The 17,726-nt window shown below is 42.6% G+C and overlaps 1 protein-coding gene across 4 annotated transcripts in view; it reads right to left on the bottom strand.

Annotated features, from left to right (window-relative positions):
- LRMDA (leucine rich melanocyte differentiation associated) overlaps positions 1 to 17,726 on the bottom strand; it is a 1,078,273-nt gene that overhangs the window by 775,810 nt on the left and 284,737 nt on the right. The window contains exon 1 of one of the 4 annotated variants that reach the window (XM_047702508.1): positions 6,030 to 6,055. The exons of the other annotated variants lie outside the window; for them this stretch is intronic. Coding sequence (XP_047558464.1) covers positions 6,030 to 6,040 — 11 coding nt within the window. The 5' untranslated portion in view covers positions 6,041 to 6,055. Of the gene's footprint in view, positions 1 to 6,029; positions 6,056 to 17,726 lie in introns of those variants that run through there. 4 annotated transcript variants of the gene reach the window in all.

The raw sequence follows: 17,726 nt of genomic DNA, 5'->3' as shown, positions 1-17,726 counted from the left end.
TGGACTCAGGTCATGGTCTCAGTGAGGCCATGGTATGGGGTCCTGTTCCCTTTCCCTCTGCTCCTTCCCCTCCTCTCTAATAAATAAACAAACAAATAAATAACTTAAGGGAAAAAAAAAAGAATGAAAGAAATGAAAGAACCTGGCCTCCAATCGACCAGGCATGTCCTCTGGAAGGGACTACAGCCCCTTGTGACATTGACACATGAGCTGTTCCTACTACATCAAGGGCCTCATTTTCCAGCCCAGAGTCAAATTCTAGCACAGTGGAAAGATCATTATAACACCGAATGCCAGACAAAGTCCTACTTCTGGCTCTGCTACCGACGGGCCAAGATATCCTGAACAAGTCTCTGCCCCCGTCTCCACCTCAGTCCCTACCCCAGACAGAAGGGGAGGTGGAGCGGTCATTCTGCAAGGCCTCCTCCAGCTCTAGGATACCAGCTCCAATACAGACTATGCTTCCTGGCTCTCAGAAGCAACATGTGGTTCCCTCAAGTAGAATGATGCAAGAGCCGTGAAAGAAAACACACGGAGGATAAAAGGGCTGTGTTTTTATACACAAGAGTCTATTCTTTTATGATACATGTCTAGACCCCTCTAAATATTTAAACAACAATACTCTACCAGTATGAAAACTCCCTAAATCAGGCTCTGTGGTTAAGGAGGATATATGAACAGATGTGATCTTATTAAGGCCCTAATGTAACTCACAAACAATTTGTCATATCTGACGGGTATTGTTAAATTATGTCCACCTGCCAGAGGCAACCAGAGAAATTACCATCCGCCTTTACTCGGCTTCGACTCAAAATTCCCTAAAAAGCTCCCGTAGATGTGTCTAGGATATGTATTTTTTAAAGCAGTAACCTAATTGTCACCGGCACATAACAGCCCATGTCTCACAATTCCTTTTCATGTATATTTTATTATGGGTCCAACTGTTTCAACACCCTAGTGGTTCAACTTTAATGTAGCTCAGGAAACCCCCTAAGTAATATCACAAAATGCTTAACATCTGTGAAACTTGGACCCAAAAATGTTCCAATTTTTTTCTTTGGTTTGGGAAGGGGGAATGGGGACGTGGTGGGGGCGGGAGGGGACGCTGCACTGGCCAGGGTTTTCATTAACAATCATGTTGGAGTTCACGGTTTTTCTTGATCACCTCTCAGGCAGGAAGAAGGTTTCGGGTTTACCTCACTGAACGCTCAGGATCACTTCAAACTGCAAGCCCCAAGCTTGCTTAGAGTCTGTTTAACATGAACCCATTTCCTTTCCTTTCTCTAAATATTTGCCTCCTCGCCCCTTCTTGCATTACGATATTTTAATTAAGTGAAACAATGAAAAGAGAGAGGGGGAAAATGAAGTGCGAAGCATGTGGCACATTTCCCAAGCTATTTCAAAACTTTGCAGAGCTCTCTGGCCTCCAGTGGTGTTTGAAATATTCTTTATCCCACTAAGGAAAGGATGAAAAATTGATCTCCTCCAAACTTCAAATACTGCCTATTTCCACAACTGCAGACTGCAGGAAAGAAAGGCAGGCTTAGGAGTTACCAGACCAAACAGGAAGCAGTTCTCAGAGGACCCACGGCTCATCCCAGGCAACTCCACCGGCAGTGTGTGTACACAGAGCCGCTCAGAGAATAAACACGGCTCCACTTCTGAGAGAAATCAAAGCACATCTTAGAAAAACCGAACATGGAGTCAAACCTCAGTAATTCGGATTAACTAAGGGGAAGGGCAGGTTGGATCAGGACAAAGCCTTGATAGTAAAGGAGGTTTTCGTTTTTGTTTCTGTTTTGTTTTTGGGGGTTTGTTTGTTTTTTTGTTTTTGCAAAATCCAAGAGCATTCATTCCAAGTTCACCCCAATCCCTCTTTCCAGCTTCATGTCTTCGCAGCCTCCTCTGAGCTCTCCATCTCGCCTATGCTGCATCGGCTCGGTCCTCACTCATCTCCATGCAGACCATCAGGCTCCTCCATCCCTAAGCTCCCCCCTTGGCTTGCGATACCCCATCCCCCCACCACCCAGTTGGTAATCTCCTTCTCGATTTTGAAGACCCCACCTCTATTGTCCCCTCCCAAACAGAATGAAGAGCACAGACCACACAGCACACTGGGCACACCTAGTATATAGCAAAGTGGTTCTACCCCCGGCTGAGTGGTAGGAAAATCATCCCACAAACTTCTCCCCACATCCCATCTCTAGCAATTCTGGTGCAAAAGTCAGAGGTACTGCCTGAGCAGTAGGGTCTCTTTCAAAGCTTTCCAGGTGATGGTTACATGCAGTCTTATAAGTTGCAAACCTTCTGTACAGAACCTATCGCACTGTGCAGAATGACTTACCCATACCCCAAAGACAGAGAACCCTTAAAAAGGCCTGCTCGAGGCAGGGATGGAGAACGTGACTCCTTCAAGAGGCTTCCTTAAGAATAAGGAGCTTTGTGTTTTTTTTAAGATTTTATTTATTTGACACAGAGAGAGAGAGACAGCGAGAGAGGGAACACAAGCAGGTAGAGTGGGAGAGAGAAGCGGACTCCTACCAAGCAGGGAGCCCAATGCAGGGCTCGATCCCAGGACCCTGGGATCATGACTTGAGCTGAAGGCAGACACTTAACACCCAAGCCACCGAGGCACCCCAAGAATAAAGAACTTGATGTGATTTCAAAGCTTTTCTCTCCATGCAGCTCACCATGGGCACTCATTTCCTTTCCACAGCGAGCCTCCCACCCGCCCCCACAAGGGGTAACACACCTAACTTGCAAGCAGAGGGGACCTGCTCACTCCAGCTCCACCTGACTTCCCATCATTTCCCAACACGGTAGGCGCTTTGCCCCTTGCATTTGCTTGCCAGTCCCCTCCATCTGGTCCAACTGTATGCCTTGTTCAAGGCCTGAAAATAACTTCCCCTCTTGAAGTCTCCTTCTGCCCGCTTCAGTTCCCAGAGATTTGCTTTGCCCGCTCAACTCCACTTAACTTAGCCCCTGTCCTCAGGTGCCTTGCTTGGTGAATGATCTCACGGGATGCGTCTGAAAAGACTTGTTGTGGAGCGAGTAAGGAACGAGTCTATTACAGAGATTTTCACTCCCTGCTCCTAATGCAAAGCTGCACATAGAGCAGGCACTGCATATGCGATCGTTGCTAGAACTCACCCAGAGTCGGCCCACTTCTTTCCGGGCCAGGATGTGGGACGACTAAAGAAAGGCAAGGACTGAGATCAGCACTGCTCTAGAAAATCCGCACCATAAACATCACACCAAATGCCCCCAGGGTAGAAAGAGCTCTAGTCTGACCCCCATAACCTTTGCCCAGTGGTACTGCTTCTGTGGTTCCGTTATGCTACATGGCAAAAAAGGATTTTGCAGATAAAGTTAAGGATACTAATCCATTGGCCTTAAGTCACAGAGAGTTATCTGGCTGTGCCCTGTTTAATCACATGAGCCCTTTCTTAAAAGTAGAGATTTTCTCCGACTGGTAGCAGAAGGGTAAGTCCTAGAGACTACAAGTAGGAGGAGGAGTCCGCCAGACAGAGAGAGTGCACTGTCTGCTTGAAGATGGGGGGCCGGCCAGGAAAGGGTCTGACAACGTCCGCCAGAAGCTAGGAGTGAAACCCACCAAAAAAACTGCAGGAAGACAGGGATCAGTCCTACAAATTTAAGAAGCTCAGCTCTACCAGAGCTCTGAAGGAGCTTAGAAGCGGATTCTTCCCAGACCCATGAGAAGAGAAGGCACCTCGGCTGATTTCAGCCTTTGTAAGTAAGACCCTAAGCAGAGAAGCCAGGCAGGCCTGCCCAGAGTGGCCAGCCTACAGACAGTAAATGGGTACCATTTCAACCAGTAACTGTGCGGTAATTTGTTACAGAGCAATTCCCAACCTCCTCCCTCAAACTAGTCAAATAAGAAAAGTCCATCTACTCAATTAAGAAACATACCTTAACATGCTTACTCTGACCAACATAATTCCACACACATACGAATGACAGGCTTCCGAAACAGTAGAACGTGCTAGAGCAAGGCAAGGTGCCCTTACGATGCCTCCCAAAATCCACGCCTCCATTCTATTCTTCTATCAGGAAAGCTGGCAAAATGTCACAATGGTCTTCACTGTAAGTGCTATTAACGAGAGTCATTCATCAATTACCAGAAATTGAGTCACACACCGTGTCATCTGTTTCACATGCTATTTACTTAGTACAGTGTGTTACTGACCAACAGAACTTCAGATTCTTAGCTGAAACTCCACAAGCCTGATTATCTGGATAGTACACAAGCAAGCACGGGATAAATATTCCTTGTCTCTGTGTAGGGTGAAGGGAACCTGAGTGCTCGTGCTTCCTGAAGCTAACAATCCTACTGCTCCTTGGTCCCCCACCTCGCCTGCTAACCAGGTGATGAAAGAGAGGCTTTTGGTGAAACCTTCTCTATAGCCACTCTCCTGGGGTCTTCCTAAACCCACACATCACGTAGGGCTCCCTCAAAGGCCACAGGAAGTCGGCCTCAAATACCTCGCCTAGGGCTGGGGGAACACTCGAGCCACGACTGCCTTGCTCCAACAGCCTCCCCTGCTTTCGGATGGTGCCGCGGACACACGTGCATTCCCAGCAGCCATTCCTGATGTCACCTGCTAAGCCACCGCCCCTCAGCTGAGGGCTCCCATCTGTCTGCGTCAGCGTTTGTCTGAGCATTGTACCTCCATCATCTACAGGGGAAATTGATGCTGACGGCGTAGCAGAGGAATGTAGCTACAGCCTATTCTAAAAGCACGCATTTATTTTATTTTACTTCAGAAATGTATGCATTATGTATGGCTGTACATAAACGTTTTTATAGAGCCTCTTAAATGATTTACCATGAGGTATGCGTTGATTATAATCTCTGCTTATTTAAGTGAGCCTTGTTTACCCCCATAGTAGTTCATACATTGAGACGCGTTTCAACTCACAGTGACACCAGTAAACAAAAGTTACCGATCTACCTCGTGAGTTATAAAACTTGTAACATGTTGTAAACAGTTCTGTCATTTTACTTAGCATATTGCATTGTGTGAGCTGCCTTTTTTATCTCGTGGTAAATCTTTATGTATCAAAAATGCTACAGAAGGCACCACAGATAAATTACAGACAGACACTAACATCTGACTAGTTAATCAAACAAATAGGACGTGTAACAAAGAGAAAAGCTATAAATATTGACAACAAGCTGCTTCAGTCACAAAAACATTCAATACTTCAGTTCTCAAGTGTGAGTTTTATATCAGTCCCCTGGAAACAGTTTGTATCCTCCAATAAATTTTTACAGTTGATTCACCTGCCTGATACCCCTCAGCCATTTCCTTCAGAAGCTGTCAAACCCGCCAACGATAATATATGGCCCGACCAAGAAGAACAGCTGTAGCCATTCTCTCTGCAGGTTCTGCACCCTGTTCTGCATAAAATAATACATCAAGATTAATTGATTTCCCGTCAGTCTCACAGAACAGAAAATTAATTTTCATGTAGCTATTTTCCCCAGCATATGAATTTTGTACATGGCAAGTAATTTAAGTTTTTAATTATTCATGAGCAAGGAGGGGGTGGGGAGAAACATGATAAAGTAAGCTTGCAAAAACCCTAAGGCCAATCCCTGGGCCTGGGTTTGTGCTGAGGCAACAATAGCATTCGCTAATGCCCATATAAATAATATATGTATTAACATACATCTTAGTACAACACCAATTTCTCTCACTCTGACCCAAGACTACCAGGTCACCCTGCGGTACTTTGTCAAAGTCGTTACGCTGGTTACATGTGACATGCTGTGGGGAAACACAGAACATGTCAGCCATATTGAATTGACCTCTGCCTGCCTCTCGGCAGCAGCCACACAGCCCAGGCATGATAGGAGGTAATTTAACGGTCAGTGTGTGAGGGGGACCAAGCAAAAGTTGCTAATCAGCCAGGTGCTACCTCAGCAAGTCTTCCATTTGCAGGTGCCACTGACTTGTGAACAAGAAAAATGTAACCAGAAAATATAAAGAAAGCATTTGACTCACTCAGGCCTCATCTTTCACAGGCTCTCAACAGACCAGCACGAGGAAAAACTGTAGCGTCGGAAAGGGAAAAACCACAACGTGAGCACCTCTGGCAATCAAGTATATTTGCTAAAATGTGAACTAAAATGCTCCCACAGTACCTCCTTAAAAATTTCATTGGCATACTTCATACAAACTGCAAGACAGGCAAATGTGCAGAGCCAGCCTCAAGTCACAGACCTTGATTTAACCCCGTGAGGACCAAACCTAAAGCACCTCAAAAAGCAGGACTCTCCAGCACGGAGGAAATGGGCGGCCGGCGTCAAGGATTTCTGGTCACTGGTTATCTGAGACCTTCTTCTGCCCTGAATATTGTTTCTTGGGAATTCAGGAGATCATCATAAAAAATTGATCTTCCCCCAGTTAAACAATAAGACCCCCCCCCCCCCCAGCATAAGGAAAAGGAGAGAATCTGACCAAATCACCACACTCATACAGGGCAAGAGGAGTCCAAAAGTGAGATGAGGAAAAGAGGCCTCTCCAAGCCCAGTGAGTGGCACAAAGAACAAGAACCAAGTACTGCTGAGAGGAGAACTTACTTGTCTTGGGTAACCTCAATAATAAGCAGCTGTGTTTTGGGACATGCCCCATACCACTCCCCACCCCCCAACCCCTGACTCCAACCAGCAGAGGCCCCAGGCTAGGGAGAACCCTCTGCTAGGGAGGAGACAAGCTGAGAGGGTCAAAGATAAAAACGAAAGGAACTCAAGTCAAAACAAAGAAATATTTTTTACTGGGGGTGGGGGCAGGGGTGGAGGTAGAGGTAAGGGGCACTTGGTTGGGGGAAGTGGTTGGGTTTGATGAATTTGATGAAATATTAATCAAGACACAAAAACAGAAATTTCTATGAACATCCTTTTTCAACACCTGATACAAATGGACACTCAAACCCAAACCAGAGACAGTGAGAAATTGCTTCTCTGCTTCAAGTAGCCACGTCTCACACTGGAGAGCAGAGCCAAATGGTGCTCGCTGTCATCTTTCCATCCTAAAACCTGTTTGCCAGTAACCAGTAATACCTGTAAGAACTCACTTCACCCAGAAATCTGGCCCCCACGCAGCGGTGGGGCGCAGGTTGTTTAAATACTGTTTCAGAACAGGCCTTTGGGTTTCTATTTCTATTACCTTGATGGCTCCAGACAAAGGGATAACATGATACACCATGTCAAGCGGCTAATAATTAGCACCGAAGACCAGCTAGTCAACTTAAGGCTCGGTTAAAATTAAAAGGAGGAGAGACACTCTCCATTGTTTCATGTGGCGTACTTGTGAAGGGAGGGTCAAGGAGGTTTGCCCAAGTCTTTGTACCTCTGGATTTGAAAACAAAACAAAAACAGGATGAGGAAATTATATATACCCAGCACTGAGACCCCAACAACAAAGGCCTCCCTCAGCTGCCGCCAGACAAAACCAGACCATGGTGCCACAACAGGGTCCCGTGCCAAGCAATGTGTTCGGGCCCCTCCGCCCTGACCTCCGTGAGATGCCCGTGGCCACATTCCTGGGATGGCCTCTCAACACTCCTGCCCAGCCATGTCTGGGTGAAACCACAAAGCCCAGGGTATGCCAGGGAAATTCTCGGCTAATTATTTCTCACTCTCGAACATACCTGACACACTTCTCACTTCGCTAAGAGTTTTGCCCTACTGGTGGATTGAAAAGGGTTGACGAAGCAAAGCAGCAAGAGCGAGCTGCTCCTGCCGGGACACTGTGGGTTTGGTTGGCCTCTGACTGGTGATGGAGCTCCAGGAAGGCAGCCGAGGGAGCCGATCCAAAGAAACAACTCTGGCAATCAGGTGTGTACATGCACCGACACCAGGTTGGAGGAAAATGTTAAGTGTTCAGAATGGCTCCAAAATCCCCATTAGCCATGCTCCCCTGTGCAGCCCTGCTTCCCCCTACCCCCCTGCACACCCAAGAGCAAGGCAGTTGCCATCTGCACATTAACAAAGGTGCATTTCTGATTCTACCTGTGTTTGTAGGTTTTCTTCATCTGATGGGGGAGGAGGTGGTGTGCTTTATCTCATTTTGAAAATAATCCTATCGAGAACATAAATGAACTCATTAAGCACACCGTAAAAAATATATATATGTGTGTGTGTGTGTGTGTGTGTGTGTGTGTGTTGGCAATTCTGTAACTAACAACGTAAAAAACTTCTTGAAGTCGATGCTGCTAGTGGCATAGCTTAAAGGTCTTTGTTTCTGTAAATTCAATTGAGTGTTTCTATTTCCAAGTCTGGCAAGAGGTTCTAATTATTGTTAGAAGCCTAATTAGCATTTAGTATTACATTACAACAACTGCAGCAAAATTGTACCCATTCTCCAATAAACAGTATTCACAGTATGCAATCAAGCCGATGTACCGAGCAATGAGAATTAATAGCACCACACGACAATGGTAAATCCTCCATCTCCCGCTGTGTGTGTTTAATAATTTTTCACTCCTTCCAGATTGTTCCCATCAAGCACAATTCCCAAGGTCCTAATCAACCACCCTCCCCATCAATACTACACAGAGATCTGAGCACTGAAAATTATCTGCAATTTCAAAAAGTGCTTTGTTGCATTATTAGGCCACTGACCTAAGAGGTAATGGGTAAATAGTTTCTGAAAAATGTCCAAAGCACAACATAAATTAAAGCTTATAGTCTTGCCTGCTGTTCTCACCATAGCTATAACTGCAAACTATTACGGTTTTTACACAATATTCCTAACTATAATTTTACGCCATAATATTGGTGCAAAGCGCCAAATGTTCCACTTTCACGTGCCTTCATTTACTAAACAAGGAGAGTTTGGGGAGGAAGGTGACGTATTTGGTCCTTTAGAATTACTCTTGGCTGCCTTCCTCCCACCACCTTGCCCCTTTGCCCAACCCACCCCCCACAAAAAACAATGTACATAATTAACATGTGAGCATTTTACAGCAGGCAGAGGTAAGATGTTTATAAACAGCGCACGTCAGGCTTTCTCACCTCACACACACATAGGTAAGCCCATGAAATTAGGATATGATGCTTCTGACGGACTAGAGGGTGGACTAGGTAATCTCCGCTGAGGGAGTAGTTTCCAGTGCCTTCTGTGGCCTGGTGACAAGTCTAACGGTGTCACACAAGCCTACGGCAGGAGAAACACTTTATTTTCTACAGTCTGAAAAGCATACTTGGGGCTACTAGGAAGAGAAGGTTTTGACCACAGAAAACAGAGCGTGGAGCCTCAAATCACAGAATAAGGCAGGAGCAAGCCTTCCGGTGTGGCTCACCCAGAGGCAACACACAGCACAGCAACCCCCACCGAGTACACATCAGTACTAATGTAGGAGTCTAGCCTGGATACTGTTGTTGTTGCTGATTATTTGTTTGTTTTATACAGGAGCGAGGAGAGAAAGGATTTCTGACCGCTCAACCCAGCCTGACCAAGTCAACATCTGAGGGCCTTCCCGAAGCAAAGCTAGATGCTAGATTGCCCTGTGGTTGGCCACACTCTACCAATACAATTTTTTTTTTAATATTTTACCACTATGCATCACACCCTTCAAAACAAAAGTCTCCCATAACATTGGTAGATGAATGCCATCAGTTTCTCAAGATTCATGACGTACCACATACTACACCAAGTTCTTTCCACTGTGGTTGGAATCCTCTGCTCCTTGGTCATACGATCGTTTATTAATCCATTCAACAAATATTTACGGAGTGCCTACTACTGTTCCTGGCATTTACAGTTCCCTGTTGAACAAAGCGCAAAGGTTCCTCCCCTTCAGAGCGTGTTTTCCAGCGAGAGGTAGGCAGATGGTCTCCAATTATCCTAATAAATAAGTAAATATATCCTATGTGGGAAGGCACTAAGCCATAACAGGAACTGATAAGAAAAAAGAAGAGGAGAGTGAGAGCAGGAAAGTTTCTCCCAGAGCAGAAACTGCAGTATTCAATCAGGTGGCCAGGGTAGGGCTCTAGCAGAAAGTGGTATTTGAGCGAAGACTCCAAAAAAAAAAAAAAAAAAGGAAAAGAAAAGAAAAATGCTTGATAAATGTCTGAAACCTCTTGAATCTCCTCTACTTCCTGGCACTCCCTCCATCCTATTTTCTGCCACATGGCCTGCTGGGCGGGCTAGGATTCACTGAGCGGCCAGCCAGGCTGCCCCCACAGGAAGGTAGGTACTGCTGGAGAAAAATCGCTCTCTCCTCTTCACCGTGGTGTCCCCAACAACGAGCGCTGGGTCCAGTCAAGAACAGTTAGTCAATCAACATTCACTGCGTAAATGAACACAGTGAATTGACAGTAACTCCTCTATTTTCAGAACCTCAAGAAATACACTGAATATTGGTATCATGGAGGCCTTCTGAGTAACAAACCCCTTTCTCCCCAAGCTGTATGGAGAGAAAACTGACACAACGTTGTAAAAATTTAAAGTGTACAATATGGGGGTGCCTGGGTGGCTCAGTGGGTTAAAGCCTCTGCCTTCGGCTCGGGTCATGATCTCAGGGTCCTGGGATCGAGCCCCGCATCGGGCTCTCCGCTCAGCAGGGAGCCTGCTTCCCTTCCTCTCTCTCTGCCTGCCTCTCTGCCTGCTTGTGATCTCTGTCAAATAAATAAAAATAAAATCCTTAAAAAAAAAGTGTACAATATGATTTGACCTAAGTATACATTGTGAAATGATTACTACCATAAGCTTAATACACCCATCACCTCACATAGAATTTGTGTGTGCTAAGAACTTTTAATATCTACTCTTAGCAACCATCAAATATACAATACAGTATTGTTAGCTATAATCACCACGCTGTACATGATGTCCTGAGAACTTAAGCAGCTTATAAATGGAATTTTGTAACTTTTCCAGTTTTTATCATTCCCACCACCCACCCCCTAGCAAATCATCAATACACTCTGTTTCTCTGAGTTTGGGTTTTTAGATTCTACTATAAGTGAGGTCATACAGTATTTGTCTCTCCCTGTCTGACTTATTCATACTCAAGGTCCATCCGTGTCATCAGAAATGGCAAGACTACCTTCTTTTTCATGGCTGCGTAATATTCATAGATAGACTGAGCTATAGCTAGATCTATGGAGAGATACAGGTAGACAGATGAAGCAGATAACCTGACATTTTCCTTATCCCTTCCCCTCTACGGACATTCAGGTTGTTAGCATGTCTTGGCTACAGTAGATAATGTCTCATTTAAGACAGGGGGTACAGATCTCTTGAGACAGTGATCTCATTTCCTCTGGATATATATGCAGAAGTGGAACCCCTAGATCTAATTTTAAATTTCTCAGGAAACTGTACCTTTTTTCACAGTGGCTACACTAGTTTATATTCCACCAACAGTGAACAAGGGTTTCCTTTTCTCCACATCCTCACCAACACTTGTTAGCTCTTATCTTTTTGATAATACCCATTCAAACAGGTCTGAGATGACATCTTACTGCAGTTTTGATTGTATTTCCCTAGTGGTTAGTGATATTGAGCACTTTTACATGTATCTGTTGGCCACCCAAATACCATCTTTGGAAAAAGGTCTGTTCAGGTCCTTTGCCCTTTTTTTAAATGGATCACTTGGGGGTTTTGCTATTGAGTTGTAGGAATTCCTTATATATTTTAGATATTAACCCCTTATCAGATACATGGTTTACAAATATTTTCTCCCATCCCTCAGACTGCTTTTTCATTTTGCTGACCATTTCTGTTTGCTGTCCAAAAGGGGGGAAAACTTTGTAGTTTGGTATAGTCCCATTTGTTGAGTTTTGCTTTGGTTGGCTGAGCTTGCAGTGTCATATCCATGAAATTTGTGCCAAGACCAACATCAAGGATATTTTTCCTTATGTTTTCTCCTAGGAGTTTCATGATTTCAGATCTTAAGTCTTTAATCCATTTCAAGTTAATTTTTGTGAGTGGTGTGAGACAGGGATCCAGTTTCTTTCTTTCACATGTGAATATCCAGTTTTCCCAACACCATTTACTAAAGAGACTAGATTCTCCTCATTGAGTATTTTGGATCCCTTGTCAAATATTAGTGACCATATATGCATGAGTGTATATCTGGGCTCTTCATTTAGTTCGACTAGTCTATATGCCTGTTTTTATTTCCATACCGTACTGTTTTAATTACTATTGTTTTTTCAGGAAGTGTTATGTCTCCAGCTTTAGTGTGCTTTCTCAGGATTCCTTTGGCTATTCAATCTTCTATGGTTCCATATGAATTTTGGGATTATTTCCATTTCCGTGAAAATGCCATTGGAATTTTTGTAGGAATGCACTGAATTTACAAATGGCTTTGGATTGTATGGACATCTTAATATTAATTCTTCTACGAACACAAGATATCTTTCCATTTATTAGTGTCTTTTCTCTCATCAGTGTCTTTCAGTTGTTAGTGTACAGGTATTTTACCTGCTTGGTTAAATTTTTTTTCCTACATATTATACCAATTTTAATGCTGTTGCAAATAGGTTTCTTTGGTTCTTCTTCAGAGTTTGTTGTTAATGTATACAAACACAGCCGATTTTTATATGTTGATTTTGTATTCTGTAACTTCACTGAATTTGTTTACTATCTATTTTAGTTTTTTAATGAGGTCTTTAGGATTTTATATACATGATGTCATCTGTAATCAGAGGCCATTTTAATCATTCCTTTCTGATTAAGCTGACTTTTATTTCACTTTCTTACCTGATTGCTCCAGGTAGGATTTCCATTACTATGTTAAATAGGAGTGGTGAGAATGGGCACACTTGTCTTGTTTCCGATCTTAGAGGAAACATTTTCAACCTTTCACTATTGATTGTGGTATTAGCTGTGGGCCTGTCCTATAGTCCTTTTTTTATGTTGAGATGGATTCCCTCTGTACCCAATTTTTCAAATATTTTTTCATGATTGCATGTTGAATTTTGTCAAATGTTTTTCCTGCACTAAATGATCATACAATTTAATCATTTGTTCTATTAATGTGATATGACATTGATTCATTTGATTATATTAAACCATCCTTGCATTTCAGGGATGAATCTCACTTGGTCATGGTGTATTATCCTTTTAATGTGTTGATAAATTTGACTTGCTAGTCTTTTGTTGAGGATACTTGCATCTATATTCATTAGAGATATTGGTCTGTAGTTTTCTTGTGGTGTCCTTAACTGGCTTTGGTATCAGGTAATGCTAGCCTAGTTAAAAAAAAAAAAAAAAGATTTTTGATGGAGAGGAGAAGTGAGTTCGGAGAGATCAGAGGGAGAGACAAACCATGAGAGACTGTGGACTCTGAGGAAACAAACTGAGGGTTTTGGAGGGGGATGGGGGTGAGGGGTTGGGAAGCCTGGTGGTGGGTATTAAGGAGGGCATGTATTGCATGGAGCACTGGATGTGGTGCGTAAAAAATGAATTTTGGAACACTGAAAAAAAATTAAGTTTTTTAAAAAAAGAGTTTGAAAGTGTCTTCATTTTTTTGGAAGACTTTGAAAAAGAATGGCATTAACACTTCCTTAAACATTTAAATTCACCAGTGATACCATGGGTTTTTGTTGGGATATTTTTTGACTACTGATTCAATTTCCTTACTTGTGTTTTGCTCTATCCAGATTTTCCATTTCTTCAAGATTCAGGCTTGGTAGGTCGTGTGTTTCTAGGAATTCACGCATTTCTTCTGGGTTGCACAATTTTGTTAGTATATAAGGGCTCATCATAATCTTCTATGTACTTTTGTCTTTCTGTGGTATCAGTTATAATGTCTCCTCTTTTGTTAATTTCATTGAATCGGGTCATCTCTTTTTCTTAGCCTAACTAAAGGTTTGTCCATTTTGTTTATCTTTTCAAAGAACCAACTCTTAGTTTTGTTAATCTTTTCTATTTCATTTATTTCTGCTCTAATCCATTTTTTTTCCTTCCTTCTGCTAATTTTGGGCTTAACTTGTTCTTTTTCTAACTCATGTTTAAAGTTAAGTTGTTTGAGACTTCTGCTTCTTGTGGTAGGCATTTATCACTATGAAATTCCTTGCTAGAACTACTTTTGTTGCATCCCATAAATTTTTGCTATGTTGTGTTTCCATTTTCATTTTCCATTTTCTCTCAAGATTTTTTTTATTTCCCTTTTGATTTCTTCTTTGATCCACTGGTTGTTCAGGTTTTTAGCTTCCCTCCTGTTACATGATTTCTAGTTTCATACTATTGTGGTCAGAAAATAAACTAAATATAATTTCTATTTCCCTCAGTTTGTTGAGACTTGATTTCTGGCCTAACATATGGTCCACCCAAGAAAATGTTCCATTTCACTTGAGAAAAATGTGTATTCTATTGCTGCTGAATGCAATGTTATGTGTATGTCTATAAAGTCCTACTTGGTCTATAGTATTATTCAAATACACTATTTCCTTACTGATTCTTTGTCTGGATGATCTGTCCATTGTTTAGAGTGGAGTATTCAAGTCTACAATTATTATTGTATTGCCCTTTATTTCTTCTTTTATTTCTGTTAGTATTTGCCTTGTATATTTAGGTATTTCGGAGTTCAGCGTATAAATATTTATATTGTTATATCTACTTTTTTTTAAAAGATTTTATTTACTTATTTGACAGAGAGAAAGATCACAAGTAGGCAGAGAGGCAGGCAGAGAGAGGGGAGGAAGCAGGCTCCCCACTGCTTTCTTCTGGTTACCATTTGCCTGAAGTAGCTTTTTCCCCATTCCTTCCCTCTCAGACTATGTGTACTTAAAGCTAAAGTGAGTCTCTTGTAAGCAGCATGCATTGAATCTTGTTTTTCTATCCATTTGGGCATTCTCTGACTTTTGAAGAATTCAGTCCATTTACATCTAAAGCAGTAAAAGGAAAGGACTTAATACTGCCATTTTGTTCACTGTTTCTGACTATTTTGTAGATGCTTTAATTACTTGCTTCCTTTGTTTCTGCATGCCTTTGTGATTTTATGACTGGTGGTGGTATGCTTTGATTCCATCATAATCTTGTGTGTCCACTATAGGCTTTTCCTTTGTTTTATATAGTTTTATATGATGTATCTTATATTTATGAGTAACAAATGCTTACTGCTGAAGGGAAATGAAAGATCTTCTAGTCTCAACATTGGGGAAACTGAGACCTAGGGCAGAAGCAATATTTCTAGGACTACAGTCCAGCTCTTCTGTATACTCATTTTGTGACTTTCCATTCTTCACCAGAGATCAAGCAACATGGCAGGGCAGGTTGACAGTCCTGCTTTATCCCTCCAAGGTCACCCTGGTGGTTGTACTCTCTGTCCCCATGTGTATGATCTCATTCTTTTTTAATAACCATTGGATATTTTCTCCTTTCAGCTCAGTCTCATTATTTTAAATCACTTTTTCTTACTCCTCCAAGTTCTTCTCATCTGGTCCCACCAAACATAACAGTTGACACAAGTAGCAAAGTGGAAGATGACAGAATATTCCAGGGTCTCACTCTCAGAATGAGCCATCTATCCAGGCTCCTCAACCAACTTGTATCTCCCTTGTGTATCCTGGACACTAGAAAGAGTGAAATGAGGCCCAGGCAAAGGTAAGAATCTTCAAAGTAAAGGGTTTAAGAGGGTCTCCCTCTTTAAAAAAAAAAAAAAATCCTCCCTCTATTTCCAAGGAAAGCAGAGTACTAACAGTGAAAGCCTACTTCTGTACCTCCCGTAGGCCTCACGACCCATCTCCTACTTTGCAACAACAAATCCAACAATATACAGACATCTCTGGTTATCCCCAACATCCTTATCATCCCCCTCCTACTTAATGATACAGGACATTAAAAGAGTCTGCTTTATAAGTAAAAACTGTTCCCTGGGGCGCCTGGGTGGCTCAGTGGGTTAAGCCGCTGCCTTCGGCTCAGGTCATGATCTCAGGGTCCTGGGATCGAGTCCCGCATCGGGCTCTCTGCTCAGCAGGGAGCCTGCTTCCCTCTCTCTCTCTCTCTCTGCCTGCTTCTCCGTCTACTTGTGATCTCTCTCTGTCAAATAAATAAATAAAATCTAAAAAAAAAAAAAAACTGTTCCCTCATCACTACTAATTCCTGAGAAAATAATTTCCCTTGCCCTTTTCTTTCTAGCAAAGACAAGGCAAGAAGAACTAAATTCCAAGATAAGAAACAAACACATGACCCCTCATTCTGCCTCAATCACAGGCTGCATTATCATCTCAATAAAATGTCCTATTAATTTTCATTCACTCTGTATGAGTAAACAATCAAACCATGGCACATTTAGAGAAGCCAAGAGAGCTTGCTCAGGAAGTCCGGGCAAGAGGATGAAAGAACGTATTTTATATATAGAATGGGAACAGTTTACCTGATGCTGACAGATAAGCCTGACAAATATGACAATGACAAATGTGAATCATATATACCTCTTCCCAGTTCTTATTCACACAAGAGAAAATTACACAATCTAGATGGCCTTTCTTAGATGGTAAAACATGGGAATCAATTCATAATAACTGTAGGAACACTAACAGTAATGGCAGCTATCATTTATTAAAAGGTTACCATGGTACTAAGTGCCTTCCACGCATGTTTGGTCTTCCATGCATGTTGGGAATTTGGCAGTGGCCTGGGCATGGCTGTCATATTGCATGTGGGCACAGGTAGTTCATCAAAATGCAGCCCAAGTATTCATTTAAATCCCTTCCTGAGAGACTCTTATATACACTGAAATTTGAGACCACTGGATATTATGAACACTGGTCCAAATCTAAGACGGTATTTGTGCCTGTAATTCAGGAAGGATGAGCTTGTCCTTAAACTGGAAGCCCCAAAGCATTAGTTTTCCAATACATATCTTTGATCACCAGCAGCACCATTATCACACCAGAGCTGAAGGAGACCCCTTCCCTGGGCTGCCTCAGCCTTTTTCAGACTATGTCTCTCTGCATGGTATATGAAGTCCTCGGGACCCAGGAGCATACCACAGTGTACCCTCCACCTTTGATGATCTATTTTGGTACCCAGAGCCCTGAAGTTCTCTGCCCAGAGTCCACTTCCAGGGGTAGAACATCCCTGGTCCACTGAGTAAACCAGTGTGCCCAACTCTAATTTGCAAGATGGGTGTTCATGACAGGTTGAGGATAGACATGCAGTGTGGACATGCAGGCGCATCCTGACCCATGCAGTGTGGACATGCAGACACATCCTGCAAGAGGCTTTTGACAGGACAAGATACAGCCAGGGGTAGAAAATGAAGGTGGGTGGGCCAAGGACCCAGGGCAGGCTTTCTCTACGCTACCATGTTCCAGCTTCAACTCCCAAGGAGGTGGAGAATTCTACTTCGAAATCTGGAATTTCAGGTTATTAATGCAAATCTATTTGGCATGGTAAAAAGACAGAGCATATTTTAGTTATCACGCTCAGTTTGATTTATAACTTTAAATATGTAGACATTTGGTATGTCAACTTCCCTTTGTACTCTTGCCCTATATCTATAAATGTTATGGATAAGCCTGATCATTGCCCCAGTGTTTCTTCCTACGGTTTAGTATTCCATGTCAATGAATGCTTCCTTTTCAAACATAGGTATGCCTCTCCTTAAGCAAATCCAATAGTTAAGTATCCCAATTTATACCAAAGACACATTTGAGAGTAAGTGCTCCATTTATTTTTTTTTTAAGATTTTATTTATTTGACAGACAGAGATCACAAGCAGGCAGAGAGGCAGGCAGA

Source organism: Lutra lutra, chromosome 14 (assembly GCF_902655055.1).
Source record: "Lutra lutra chromosome 14, mLutLut1.2, whole genome shotgun sequence".
NCBI lineage: Eukaryota > Metazoa > Chordata > Mammalia > Carnivora > Mustelidae > Lutra > Lutra lutra.
This window is presented reverse-complemented; position numbering and strand designations above follow the sequence as displayed.